Source organism: Ochotona princeps, chromosome 1 (genome assembly GCF_030435755.1).
Source record: "Ochotona princeps isolate mOchPri1 chromosome 1, mOchPri1.hap1, whole genome shotgun sequence".
In the NCBI taxonomy this organism is placed as follows: domain Eukaryota; kingdom Metazoa; phylum Chordata; class Mammalia; order Lagomorpha; family Ochotonidae; genus Ochotona; species Ochotona princeps.
In genome coordinates, this window is record NC_080832.1 from 92,995,774 (window position 1) to 93,010,432 (window position 14,659).

General features: G+C 37.8%; 1 protein-coding gene across 2 annotated transcripts in view; it reads right to left on the reverse strand.

Moving 5' to 3' along the window:
* Window positions 1–11,196: 11,196 nt before the first annotated feature.
* The window catches only part of PRIM2 (DNA primase subunit 2), a 290,246-nt gene continuing 286,783 nt past the window's right edge, over window positions 11,197–14,659 (reverse strand). The window contains exon 14 of one of the 2 annotated variants that reach the window (XM_058661806.1): window positions 11,197–11,770. In XM_058661806.1, the coding sequence (XP_058517789.1) occupies window positions 11,546–11,770 (225 nt within the window). In that variant the 3' untranslated portion in view covers window positions 11,197–11,545. The remainder of the gene's footprint in view (window positions 11,771–14,659) is intronic. The other variant, XM_058661814.1, reaches the window with a different exon arrangement.

Below are 14,659 nucleotides of genomic sequence, written 5' to 3' on the forward strand. Positions count from 1 at the left end.
ATGTCCCATATGCTCAGAAAAGCAATGTGTATTTTATAGTTGTTGAATTGACTGTTCTGTAATTGTTATGTTTGTTCTATAGAGTAGTCTGATTCTAATATTTGTGGGTTTTTTAAATTCGTATGATACGTCAAGTGATGAATATTTCATTATTATTGGTCCAGAACTTATCATTTCCTTTAGATATAATGATGTTTATGTGATAGAATCTGGAATTCCGTGTGCCAGTATTTTGACATAGCAGCTAAAGCTGCCAACTGTGACACAAACATCCCATGTGGGTACCAATTATGGGTGCTCTACTTCCAATTCAGATCCCTGCTAATGTAACTGAGAAAGCAGTTGAAGATGATCCAAATACTTGGCCACTTGCCAACCATGAGGGAGCTTGAAATGGAGCTTTGGGTTCCTGGCTTTGGAGTAGCCTAGTCCCAACCTTTGTAGCCATTTGGGTAGTGAACTAGCAGATAAAAGATCTCTCCATCTCTCCCTTTCTCCTTTCTCTCTCCCCTGTATCCCCCCCCCCCCCTCTCTCTCTCGCTTCCTCTCATTCTGTCTCTTCCTCTCTCTCCCTATGTAATTCTGCTTTCAAATAAATAAATACATAATCTTGTTTTTGTTTTTAAAGGGAAAACCATAGGCTTGCATTGTGTATAACGGGTAAAGCTACCGCTTGTGACACCAGCATCCCATAGAGGCACTGGTTTGAGTCTTGGTTGCTCCACTTGCGATCCAGCTTCCTAAGAATGTACTGGGAAAAACAGAGCAAGATAGCAAAGGTTCTAAGGCCCCTGCCACCTTGAGTAAGACCCAGATGATGTTCCTGTCTCCTGGCCTTTTCACAATGCCCCAGGCTGAGACAGGCCATTTAATGAGTCAATTGGTGGATGAAAGAACTCTGTGTGGTTTCCTCTCTATATTTAAAATAATGAATTCCCCAAAAATGCACTATTGGGTGCTTGTGAATTCATAATCTTTATGTCTTCTTGTTGAACTACTTCCTTTGTCATTAGTGACACACTTTCTCTCTTTAAAGTTTTTTTTTTTTTTTTTTTTTTTTCTGGTAAGTCAGATATACAGAGAGGAGGAGAGACAGAGAGGAAGATCTTCCATTCAATGATTCACTCCCCCAGTGACCACAACGGCTGGAGTTGAGCCAATCCGAAGCCAGGAGCCAGGAGCATCTTCCAGGTCTCTCATGTTGGTGCAGCGTTCCAAGGCTTTGGGCCACCCTCAACTGCTTTCCCAGGCCACAAGTAGGGAGCTGGATGGGAAGTGGAGCTGCCAAGATTAGAACCAGCACCCATATGGGATCCCAGGTGTGCAAGGCAAGGACTTTAGCCACTATGCTATTGCACCGGGCCCATTGTTTTACAGTTTTTGTCTTAAAGTTTCTGTGATCTTAGTATAGCTAGTCCTACTTATGTTTAATTTCCACTTGTATGGATTTTTATTGTTTTTGCCATCCTTCCACTCTCATTTTGTGTGTCTTTACTGGTAAAATGAGTTTCTTGTTGGCAGCTTATCATTGGATCTTGTTTCCTCACCATTTAGCCAAACTGTTAGCTTTAGTTGAGGAATTTTGTCTGCTTACAAAGTTATTATTGATACTTTTTGATCTTAAAATGTTTTTCTTGTCTACTTTTTATCTTTGCTTCATTACCTAGTGGTTTTCAGCCTCACGCTTTCACACGGGTAGCACTCTGTTTGTAGGACTTAATCATCTGGTGGTGACTGGTCTGATGGTGATGAAGGTCCTCTTTTTGCTTTTCTGACAAAGTCTTTATTTCTCCCAAACGTGAAAAGCATTGTTATTGGCCAAGCTCAGTGGATTTTTCCTCAACTTAGTATAGAAATGAAAAGCCAGTCATTAGTTGTAGACAGAGGAGTTATCTGCGAGGTGAATAAGTTAACATGGAAAGAAGTACGGGGAAAGCACCTTCCAGAAGGGTCTGCAAGAGAGCGTGTTTCCTCAAAGGGGGTAGACACCAGGGTTTCAGGAAGATTTCCTTGAGCCCTTTGCTTCAATCAGTTGCACAGGGCATTATCTGCAGAAGACCTTCACCACTGATGGCTTGTTAGGCAATGGTTGAGTGAATCTGTGCTGCTCTCTTGGAAGTGGAACATTCCAATCCACCTGTGTACTCCATGTTCTGAACTTCTTGCTTAATAATACTTTTTCTGTACCCCACAGATTTTGATATATTGTTTTCATTTTCATTTATCTCTATAGTGTTGTTGATTTCTATTTAATTTCCTCAGTGACCCATGTAACATTCAACACCATGTTTTTTCATTTTCAAGTGTCTTTGAAAGCTCTGTTCCTGCTGTTCATTTCTAGTTTTACTCCTATGTGGTCTTAAGAAGGTACATGATATGATTTCTGTCTTCTTAAATTTGTTGAGAATTGATTTGTTTCTCAATATGTGGGCTGTCCTAGAAAATACTGTGTTGATGAGAAGAATGTGTATTTTGCAGCTGTTGGGTAGGAGTTTCTGTAAGCATGTTAGGTACATGTTCGATAGTATGTTTCAACTCTGTATCTTTATTGATATTCTTTCTGGATGATCAGTCTGTTGATGAGAGTGGAGTGTTGAAGTCACCCATGTTTTTATATTGGAGTGTATTTCTCACTTTAGGTCTAATTGTATTCTTTATAAATATGAGAATTCATACTGGGTGCATCTATGTCATGATTGTTTTATATTTTTGCTGAATTTAACCTTTAATCAAAATGTTCATCATTTTTATTAGAAACCCAAATATGAACATACTTTATTGGAAAGCTTCATTGATGGAAACATTTTATTTTTAACTTATTTATATAAAATGAACAAATTTCATGTGTTTCACAATTCAGATTAAAGTGTGTGGTGAAACTTTCCACCTAACCCTCCCATCTATGCTCCTCACCTGACCTACTTCTTCCTTATTTCATTTTTAGATGAAATTTTACAATGAACTCTCTCAATTCACTTCAAAGAAACAGGATTGACACTCCATTAGCTAAAGAACTCAACAAATAGCAAGTAGATAAAAGCCTGCTATTTTAAGAGTGTAGACAAAGACTATGGAAATATACATCTCAAAATGTCAATCTTGCTCCTAAATATTGTTCTTTTTCTAATCTGCCTTAGTGACCAAACTTCAGGGAAAACATGATCTTTGGGACTGGCTTATTTCCTAAACTTGTTACAAAAACAGGATTTCATTCTTTCTATGGCTGAATTATACTCCATATTTATTGCATTTTCTTTATCCAGAGTGATCCATTGATAGGCATCTGGTCTGATTCCGTATCTTAATCATTATAAATTGAGCTGCAATAAGCCTATGTATGCAAACAATTTTCCTGTAAGCTGATTTCATTACATTTGTGTAAAATCCAATGGATGGGATGACTGAGTCATTCTGTATCTATTTTCAATTCTCTGAGGAATCTCCAAAATGTCATCCATGATGGTTTTACTAGTTTACATTCCCATCCATCTTTCTGATAGACAAATTCAGCTAAGAAACATATTTCTGGATTTCATTGGTAAGCTTAGTACCAACAACTTGGGTGTGTCTCTTAGAAAGCTTCTAGCTTCTGAAAAGTTTCTGACAGGGAAATGCCCATCACAGTAGCCCTGGAGACTGGGTAAGACACAAAGAGGGAAATCATAAAGTGTCTCCCTTGACCGCTAAACACTAAAATCACTTCATGGGGGAAATAGATTGTTAAGTGTATTCCAATAACAGGCAAAAATCTTATGTGTGTACAGGGAAATAGCAATGTGTTCCTCTTACCAAGGCAGTAGACTATGGCAACAATTGTTTAGAAACGGCTGAACACAAGGTATAGGGTATTTCTCATGACTCCATGTACCAGATCTGACTCAACTTTTTCTAGATGAATCCTACAGTAGGGAATCCAGAAGAAATAATGGTAGAACCATGTTATAAATCTGTGGTCCGCTTTTTAACTAAAGGGCTAGGGGCTCCAGAATCTTTATTCTATAAAAGGACATTAAAATGCAGTTCTTATCCTTCAGTACAAATAATTTACTGTTGTTCAAACCTAATTAGGCTTTACATCATGTAAAATTTAGTAAAATGTTTACATAATAACAGGAGACAGTTTACCATGTGTTGGCTTGTGTGCAAAGCATTTGATACTGGCTATCTCATCATCTATACCAATGCTATGATATGGATAATGCTAGCATTCTCATTGCAGATGAGAAATCGGAATCAAGGTAGTTAACTTGCCAAAATGACATCAAAGCCTTGGTTAGTCAGAGCCTGCATTTTGGGCTGTTCAGTCATGGATGATATTCCTAAAATCCTGGGTGTGAAAACAATGGTGGAGGAGCAACTAGGGAGGCACAGTGGTACAAGACAGTCTGTGGAATTTAAGCGCCTTGGTGGCAGCTTTTTTGGTCTGCCTAATAGGACTTTTTCTTAAGAGTTTGGAGATCAAATTTAACAAAGGCAAATATGGGAAATATGTGATCCCACAGGTATAGCAGAACCTTAACCTTTTTCCCTCTGTTTTAATTTTAAATTAGCAAAACAACAACTGTGAGGTAGAAATATTTCCATATACTGCTCTCCTATCCCCATATATCCCTATTTAACATTTCACCCTAGTGTATCAGTCACAATGACCTATACCCAGCTTCTCCTATTTTTATTATAAACTACTCTTTCCAACCCTTCCCAGAATTAAATAGTTAATAGTCTGTTAGATTTTTTGTTTTAAATTTAGCTCCTATGTACAATGGAGAACATGTAGCATTTGTTTTCCTTTGTTGGGCATACGTCAGTCACAAGATGTCCTCCAGTACCATATATTTTGCTGCAAGTGATAGGATTTTATTCTTTATAGCCAAATAATACTGCCATGTATATACACTGGGTTTCCTTTTCCCATTTACTGAAGGACACCTTGGTTAAGACAATGTTTTAGCTATCACAAATAGTGCTGCTACAGACATGGTGGAGCAGGTGTCTATCATGTACAGCAGTGGGATTGCTGGAGCATAAGGCAAGCCTCTCTCTTGTTTTCTAAGAAATCTCCACAGTGTTTCAGAGCCTGCATCACATCTACTGTCCCCTTTCTCACATGTTTGCGAGCACTATTCTCTCTGATAAGTCATTCTGACTGGTGAGAGGAGATCTCATTGCGGTTTTGACTTGGATTGCTCTCATAGCTAGTGAGCACTGAGCATTTTTTCTTACTTGTTGGCCAGTTGTATTTCTTCTTTCAAGAATACCTATTTGTGTCACTTGCAAATTTCTTAGCTACATTGGATTTTTTTATACTGTTGATTATGTGAATGTGTGCACTGTGAGAAGCCAACACATTCTGGATATTAATCCTTTGTCAAATGGCTTGTAAATATTTTCTTTCATTCTGTTTGAAGTCTCTTCACTATAGTATTTGCTATGTAGAAGCTTCTGTATTTGATATAATCCCATTTGTTTTGCTTTTGTTGCCTATAGTGAGGGATTTATCCACTTTGCTCAGGATCACTTGGGCCATTCTGGCATTTTTGGGATCCCTATGAATTTTAAGATTTTTTTCCTAATTCCATTAGGAATGTCATTGACATTATGATAGGTATTTCATCAGCTCTGTAGATTATTTTATGTAGAATTAGTGATAGACCTTCAATCTATCTGTTGTGACCTTGATTTCTATCCTTGGTGTTTTTAAATTTCATTGTAAAGCTTTCACTTCTTTGGTTAAATATACTCCTAAATATTTTTCTAGCTATTGTGAATGAAATTGTGATTTTTCAAGGAGTTAATTATAGGCATATAAAAATGCTAACTTTTTGGTATCTAAGTTTCACACCCTGTGAATTTACTGAATTGGTTTATCAGTTCTATCAGCTTTTTAGTGGAGTATTTAGATTTTTCCAAGTACAGCATCTTCTCACCTGCAAACATGGATATTTTATGTTTCCTTTTTAAACTTTGCTCCTTTTTTTACATTTTTGGTGCCTTCTGTTTTTTTCTTCCTAATTCTGCTAATATTTCCAATACTATGTTGAATATGAGTGGTGAAGTACATACCTTGTTTTGTTTCAAATGTCTTCATTTGACTGTTTTCCCATTCAGCATGTTTTCTTGTTTGTAATAATATAACTTCCATAATTTTCGGTATATTTCTTTTATGCCTATTATGGTTTGAGTTGGGTGCAATCATGCACAACTCACAGGTGAAGCAAATGAGGCACGAGGAAACTTACCTAGATAAAGTTAGATAAACTTATACGTTAGGAAACTTAACACCCATAATCCATTCTAGATTTTGCAAACACTGAATTTGTTTCAATGATAATACATAACCATCCATTTACTCTTCATGTTTACTGATTGCCCAAGATTGTCATGTTATCATGCTAAGAACTTGAAATAACGCTAATTACAAAAATCCTCAAATATGAAAGCAGTCAATTCCAGTCTTCAAAGATTTTACAGACAACTGAAGAGAAATGTCATGGGAAAAGGTTCCAAGAAGATACAGCTAAGCTGAATTCAGAGGAGAAAGGAGAGCTAGCAGGGCAAGGCATGAAGGGTTTTCCAGGCAGGAAGACTAACTAGGATAACAGTGAGAGAACACAGTGGATGTTCAAGGAAAGACTGTTCAGAAGAACTACATCACAGTGTGTGTTCAGGTGGGCAAGCTGTTGGTGCTGGTATATAAGTACATGGAACTAAACAGACAGATAATTTTAAGGTCACATACTGCCACCTCATACATAAAAATAAAGGCAAGAGAATTTCCTCATTGATAATGGAGACAAATATTTTAGGAAAAAGGAAACAAATTACACTTTGAGGAACTACACTTTGAAGAAGGATGTGAAATGGGGGCAAGGGTAGCCAAATGGAGGCTAGGTTAGTTAAGAAATTATTTTGGCTAGATATGATTAAGAATAATGTAATGGAATATGAATAGGTAAGGGATAAGAGGAAACAGTTTACAACAGGAAAACACTACTGACATTTTAGACCAGAAATTTCTGTGTTGGGGTACGGCCTGGGGCCATCCTGTGCATCGTAGATATTTAGTCCTGCTCCAGTTGTGACAACCAAAATTGTCTCCACACAATGTCAAATGTTTCCTGCAGCAGATAACAGCCTCCCAGTTGAGATCTCATCAGCTTAGAAGTGATGGTATTAAAATACAACCAACTGGACTTGGATGTGTGGAGAGGATGGCAGGGGAAATAATCATGGTTGACTTAAGCATTTCTATGACGACACAATTGATAGATGATGGCAAAGTAATTTGTAGAAAGAGCAAGTCAGATTTTGATTAAATACGAAATACTTTTGAGACAGCCTAACATGAAGGCCCTAGAGTTGCTCTGTGGATTGGTGTGCTCAGAGGAGAGATGTTAGTTGGAGACACAGATCTGAGAATTCTTTGCATGAAGATGGGAAATTATATGGGAGGAGATGTGCTCTCTAAGGGAGATTTGTGGGGTGTGGACAGATAACCAGTAGGAATTCTGTGGAGGGTCAAAATTTAAATGTGGTAGAGAATTATTAATTCACAATAACTGTTGAAGATAAAGTATGCATCATTATGCTTTTAAGATGTTAGTCTACTCTGTCCCAGTGCAAGCTATTTCTTTTCATAAGTGGTGTGTGTGTGTGTGTGTGGGGGGAACAGTGGAATTTGCACAAGATAGCTTCCTCATTACCAAGTGTCTTAAACTACATGTAATATTGTTTAATTTATTCTCCCTATGCTTTCAGTGCAAAGCTAAAACAAAAACAAACCCTAAAGAGTCTCACAGTTCTATTACAGTGAATGAATACCGAGAAATGCAGGGCGGAATTGAAAAATCCATCATGCATTTATTAGCAATGTTATTTCACTACCTTGTCACCAATGTTCAAAACCAGTACCACAACTAAAGGCTCAGGGGAAATATGGGAGCTTTATATACAGGCATATTCTTTAGCCTTTGATAAGGCTCTGCTGTGATAATTCTTGGAGAAAATAAAATGTCACGAAGCAATGGACAAAAAGAGCTTACAGGATAGAAAGCAAATCCAATGAAAGGAAATAGTATCACTTTTGACAGGAAGGTCAGATGCAGTAGAAAGATAATTTCCTTACTGGTGACACAATTTCCATAAAGTCGCAAAGCTAATTGCCTACAATGCCAATTATATGGGAAGTCTCAGACTGGGCCAGTAGTGACCTGCCAAAAGGAAGCTCAATATTGAAAAGGCTGCCAGGTGCTTTGGGCAAATAAGTGAGTCCCTATCTATAAGTCTGGGAGTCTCGCAGTAAACACTAACTTTTCAGATCAACAGTGTACCACAGGTTCAATTCCTGAAAAATGCAGGACATGCCCACTAAGGGCCTAACACAGAAACAGGTACATTGGCTCAAAATGCAGCTTTCACGCAGCAGGGTTTGGTCAGCATCTTGGAAAGAAAGCAAACCAAGTTCCTGAAATGATTTTCCAGCTTATTCATCTGTTAGTATTCTATACAATATACAGGGCCTTGTCCTTGCTCACTTGCTGTAAGCAGCACAGGACCACCCTCCTGTTTCTTGTCTCTGGGTCAACCCTTTCTCCTCCTGCCTTTGCCAACGTTACAAGAAGTTAACAAATGGATCTAATTACCACCGTGGTTTGAGGCTTGCTGGCTTTTTTCCCTTCCAGCTGTAAAGACGTCCTCAGACTGAGTTTCACATTCAGAACTGCTGTCAAACTCCCACTTTAATGGGCACTTAAATTTAATGTCAAGCTGATGCCTGTGGAAGACCTTGATTAAATTTGCAAACAGTAGACTCTAACCAAACCAGAATTTTAGAGTTGTCTTATTTTGCCTTTCAAGATTAAATCCCAGAAGTTTTCCTTTCTTCTTTGCAAGGAATTACAGAAGTTTGCTGAATATCAGTAAGATAGCAAAGTGTAGCAAGTAAACCGCCTGCATGCTTTCAGAAACAGCAGAAATCCCTGAGCTTATTAAAATTCTATATGAATTAGATTTTTCCCATTGTTTTACTTCATTCCCAGCTCATTCAAAATCTATAACTATTCACTTTTATGACTCTATAATCTAAGCTCTCCTAAAAAGTTTACTTAAGATCTTCCTAGTGTTCTTTTATGTGTATGTCAATTAAGAGTTTTGTATTGTGTGAACAGAGTGAAACAGAGAAGCATGAAAGGAATATAATAGAATCTTCACTAACAATATCATTACAGCCACAGTATCAACCAGCTACAAATTTCCAACCTGGTTTCTTTTCTCTTTTGTCTTTGATAACCATACAGCTTCTCTTCCTTGAATAGCTAATAAAGACTAGAACTTAGAAGATCTGGAAAGCACACTTTTCTATTAGCTACTGTTTTGAAATGCAGCTGGCTCGCTTTTTGATTTTTCTTTAGGGTTCTTCCTGAATCATCTGATTCACACAGGTTTACCTTCAAAGAAAACAAATCAAAATTGTCAAGATCTGTGAAGCATGAAAAATAAATTGCTTTTCCAACTCTTAAAAGCACCAGAAAAACAAATTTTTATTTTCTTATGTAAACCTCTAAACCCTATCCTCTAAGCTATAAGCCTTACCACATGTTTACACATTCCGCATAATACATTGTGTGAGATCAGACTTTACTTCTAATTTTAATTTGTAATATGACTAACCCTTAAGCCAGGCTTATTTTGGACTTTGACTAGACACATACTTACATTTTTAACAGATTCTTGGGCTACTAGTTTGAGATAACAGTGCACTGAGACACATCTACACTGTGGTTAATGGCTCTGTCCTTTCAGCTGATGGGAGCACAGATTCCACAAAAGGAGGCAGTAGAAAGACAGCCTTGCAAAATGCTGCCAGGTATGTCATCCTGTCAGAAGATTTGCTCATTGAACTAAGCAGTGACTGCCTCTAACATTTCCATATTAGTTCAATGGAGACCTACATTGCCATGCTTAGCTTTGTACACCTAACTCAATTCTATCATCGGAACATCTCTATGCAGCACTTAGGCTTAATATTAAGACAAAAACGCCTTACAGTTTTGCAGTTCCTGGATAAAATGTGCAATCGTCAGATTTCTGTTGGCAATGAAAATGATGAAAGGAATAGCAGGTGGTTTCAGAAGGGAGAGATTTTTAGGGGTATTTTGTAGCAGGATAATGTTACTTTCTGAACTAGGTTATAATAATTCGCAAAGATATGTAAAATTCAGAGTATTTCATATAATTGTTAACTATTACAAATAATATTCAACTCAAGAGCCTAAAATGAAAACCAGATCAGCTAACACTGTGAGGTTCTGATGATTTGATCTTGGTTAAATCTTATTTGCACTGATGCAGCTTATTACATGATTAGAAACATGGTACTTGACAATAGTTCAGTTTTATGAATATGGTGTCTTTTTTTTTTTTTTCTCAATTTAGTTGGTACTTTTCTTCTTTCCTCTGGAATCAAATACTTTCTTTACCAAAAAAGAGGACTGAAATAGACTAATACTTTCCAGCCAAGATGATAGTAAAGAAAAGTTATGTTTCAAACTGGTGTTCTAAGGGCCCTGAATGCCTGATGCATGGGCAGACTCCAGGGAGGATATCAGATAGATAAGGGCATCCACGGGACATTGCTCAGCAAGTGCTTGTCAACCCCACCTTTCCTCCAGATCAAAGGCAGCCAGGGCAGGGGACATTGTTGTAGATGGTCTGTAATCACGCACAAGCAGCTACTAAATTCTGACATTGAAAGGAGACCATGCAAATGAGACTCACGATCGAAGCTAATGAATTTGCCAAATCCTTTTCATGGCAACCACAGAAATGATAAGGTATTGAAGTTGGAGAGTACTTTATTTGGAAGGTAGAGCAGCTCTTCATCATTATAAGCTTCTTGCTTTAGTAAATGTCTATATTTTTGTGAACCTGCCCCAGAGTAAATGGAAAATCAGATAGGAGGGACCACCATATAAACACTTCTAGCTCTTAGAAATTCAAGGAAAACAATTTGTATAGACAGTTACATTTTAAGTCACAATTGATTTCAGTAGAGTTTGCTGTATTCAAAGAAGCCAACAATTTCGCCTTGCCGATGCAGAATAACCCAAACGGCCCGCTTAGAGAAAATTTGCAGTTTAAAATCTCATTTGTGATTGGCAGTATATCAGATATCCCGAAATACCATTTTAAAACTGAGCTAATGTGCAATCACACCAAACGTAGCCACATACATTTTGACATTTATTAATGAAAATGGGCTAATAAATGATTAAATCAAAATTTCCATGACACATAGGGTTAAAATTAAAACTGATTTTCAGCTGCAATGTTTCTACCTGTCCTGTAAATTCTAACCAGTCTTGAAATTACCTGGACTGCAACTGGAACTCCTTTTTCCTTTTTTGTGGAAGCAAGATATAGTGGCTTTATTTTTTACTTGCAAATTTGACAAGTGTGTAGATGAATTGGGGTAGCATAGAATGAGGAGTTAAAAGATTAAAGAAAGATATGACGAGTGAAAAATGATTGCTAGCGCATCCAGGAATCACTGACTGAAGTAATCTTCAAGGTCTTCCATGTCCATCTCCATCGAGGAATTTAAGGAGGCCAGAGCAGAGGAGGCATCCTTGTTTTTCTGGACACTTGGTTTGGGTTGAGGAGTTTCTGGCTGAACAGGTTCCTTCCTGATGTCTTTACCACCAGTTAAAAGCCGTTGGCTCTCAAAAAAGAACTGGTTAGGATGACTCAAAGAAAACCCACAGTCATCCACCTGCACAGGGAGACAAAGGGCATCACATTAATGTATACTAAACCCATAAATACAGGAGTATTTTCAAAATATTCATGGGAAAAGGGAATTACAATGTGCATTTCCATGAACATTTTGAAGATCCCTTGTAAAGGTGTTTCAAAATTGTACCAAGTCATCATTGAAAACGTAATACCTAAAACATGAATCCTCCTTTGTAGCAATTAGTCCACTGTTCCCACCACTTCATTCAGAGGGACCTGCTAATCATCATAACCTGGACCCAAGTGTGCTCTTGCTCCAGGGCCTGATCTAGCTCTAGTGCCATATCCAGCATCAACGCAGAATGAAACATTTCGTTCAACCCCTCTTTGCTCACACTGCTATCATTCATTCTATAGGGAATGCAAAATTCTTTCTAAGCTCTGAATCTCTAATTCACAAGGTGCCCTCGATTCTGGTGGTTCCCTTAGCGGAAAAAAAAAACTGGGGGCAAAGTAATGTATTTGGGAAACAAACACAGGGGTGTGTTTGTGTGCACTCATGGGTGCTATGTGAGGTTTAGTGATACTTAGGGATCTGTATAATCCATTACTGTATTCCTACTTTCAAATAAAAGGTGCTTTTTCCCAAAAAGTAACCTTGAATTAACCTTAGGTCACTTTTGATAGTGGTTCTTGATATCATTTTAGAGTTTATCTGTAAGTCTGGCAGATGCACTGACTTAGTACACTACAAACTTGGGGGAAAACAGCTAATTTAACGTAATTTCTTCATTTTGATTTTACTTTTTAGAGAAAATAATTTACTTGTTGTAATTTTCAGAGATTTAATGCACATATGCCTAGGATTTCTTTTTCTAAATTATCACTAATGTCTAATTTTGAAAATCATTTCGTGTTACTCTTGACTCTGGTTAGTATTGTGAACCTAACAATACTTCTGATGTTTGAAGGCTTAAAAAGCACTCCTTTACCTGTTTGCATTCTAAAGTGTATTCACAGAACACAAAAACAATAACAGCAGCAAATAGTAGAAAATACTTAATAATGTGCCAGACATTGTTCTAAATGGTTTAAACACACATGCAGAGGGTTCTTAAAAGGGTAGGGCTCAGTGTTTTCCCAGTTTCTCAGATGAGGATCTCAGACGATGGAATTCAGTGTCATGCCGCAGCCCCACTGTGGCAGGGCTGAAGACAGGATATGAAGAAGCAGGGTCCCTCCCCCCCATAACCAGCATGCTCTGCTGCCTGTCCTTGCGTTGCAGTCAATCATTTTATATTGCATTCATTCCTTAAAAGTTGTAAATGCTTGGAAGCTCTTGGTGAGTTTTACAGAGATGCAACATAAACGCAAGATCACAACAATAAGACCCCAAAAAACTTTCTTCTGACGAGTCAATGTGAAACCCCTGCATAAATTGCTGTCTTCACATTCAACCAAAGGGTTGGAGATCATCATGTAGCAGCAAACTTAAATTCTTATCTTCTGTAGTTAGGTATTTTTATTGTCAACCTCTTTTTGAAAGTTACTTTTTGTGGTGGTTTGGGGAGAGGACTGTATTTTTACTTTTTTCTTTGTTTTGGAAATTAAGAAAGCATTACAATTACTTTATACTTATAGTTACTTACCAATCATTGTACATCTTGCTGCACTGAAGGGCCTTGCATACAGCAGATAACTAACAAGTACCTGGACAGCTGAACCAAGAATTAACCAATGTATCCATGGTACATATTAACTGAAGGCTTACCAAGCACAAGGCTGTTACAGGATGGTGGCTTTTCAGCATACATGAGTAACTGAATCTAAAGAAATTTCTAGTCCTACTAGTAAGTAAATGACTTAGAAGCCTCACTCAAGAATGGCGAGTGAAAAGAGTCACAGACAAACGTGTATTACAAGTAACACCACAGTTGAGAAAAGATCCAGCTGAGTGGATCAGGGGAGACAGGGAGGACATGGCTGTCTGAGGTGGGTCTGGAAGGATGGGGACAATGACAAGCTATAATGATGAGGCAGAAAGCAATGCAAGCAGCAGGAGCGCAGGAGAAGGGGAAGGCAAGTAGTTCACATACCCTGGTGTGAAAGGCACATAAGAGGGAATAGCAGGAAATAAGGCCAGAAGGACTGGCAGGAACCACACCTCGGAGAGCCTTGAACACCAGGATAAGTAGTCCTGGCCTAATTCTTAAGGCTACAGGGAATCACTAAAAACCCTTAAGAAAGGAGAGGGAGTGTTTAGAGCTGTGCATAATCTTAAGGTAGAGTAAAATGGATTGGCAGGGGGTAAAGAAGCTGCTGTTATGGTCCAAAATGAACCATCCTGTGGAGTGGGCCAGCAAACAAGTAAGGTCTGTTCCGGTAATAGCTCAGCATTCTCTGGTTTTGATAGGTTGTTACTTTTTATAATAACTTCACTGTGTAGCAGACTGACAGTGCACACACTGAAGTATTTTAAGTTACTACCCACATCACTATGAACAGATTTTTTAATGTTGCTTTTTTACTTTAAAAAATTTAGTTGGCAACTTACTTTAAAAATATTTCTTGAATGTTCTGATACATAATTATTAACAATGGTGGGATTTTAATTGTACTTTTATGTAACTATATGGCAAAGAAAATTTGAAATTGAAGACTCCAGGGACCCTTTAATTTAGGCCTCAGTTTATTTGGAAATGGTTCAATGAGGTTTCACAACTTTTTAAAATGGACTGACCTAGTAACTAGTTCTGCCTGAATTAAAATTCAGATCTTTTGATCAGATCTCCACTTTTTTGGAAATCTGTGCTGAGGTCAATGCAAAACCAAAATGACCGTGATAGCTTTATCATAAATATTTCTAAAGCTAGCCTTGGCTTTCAAGATTATCTAAAATACAGTTGCTTGGGCCTGGTGCAGTAAC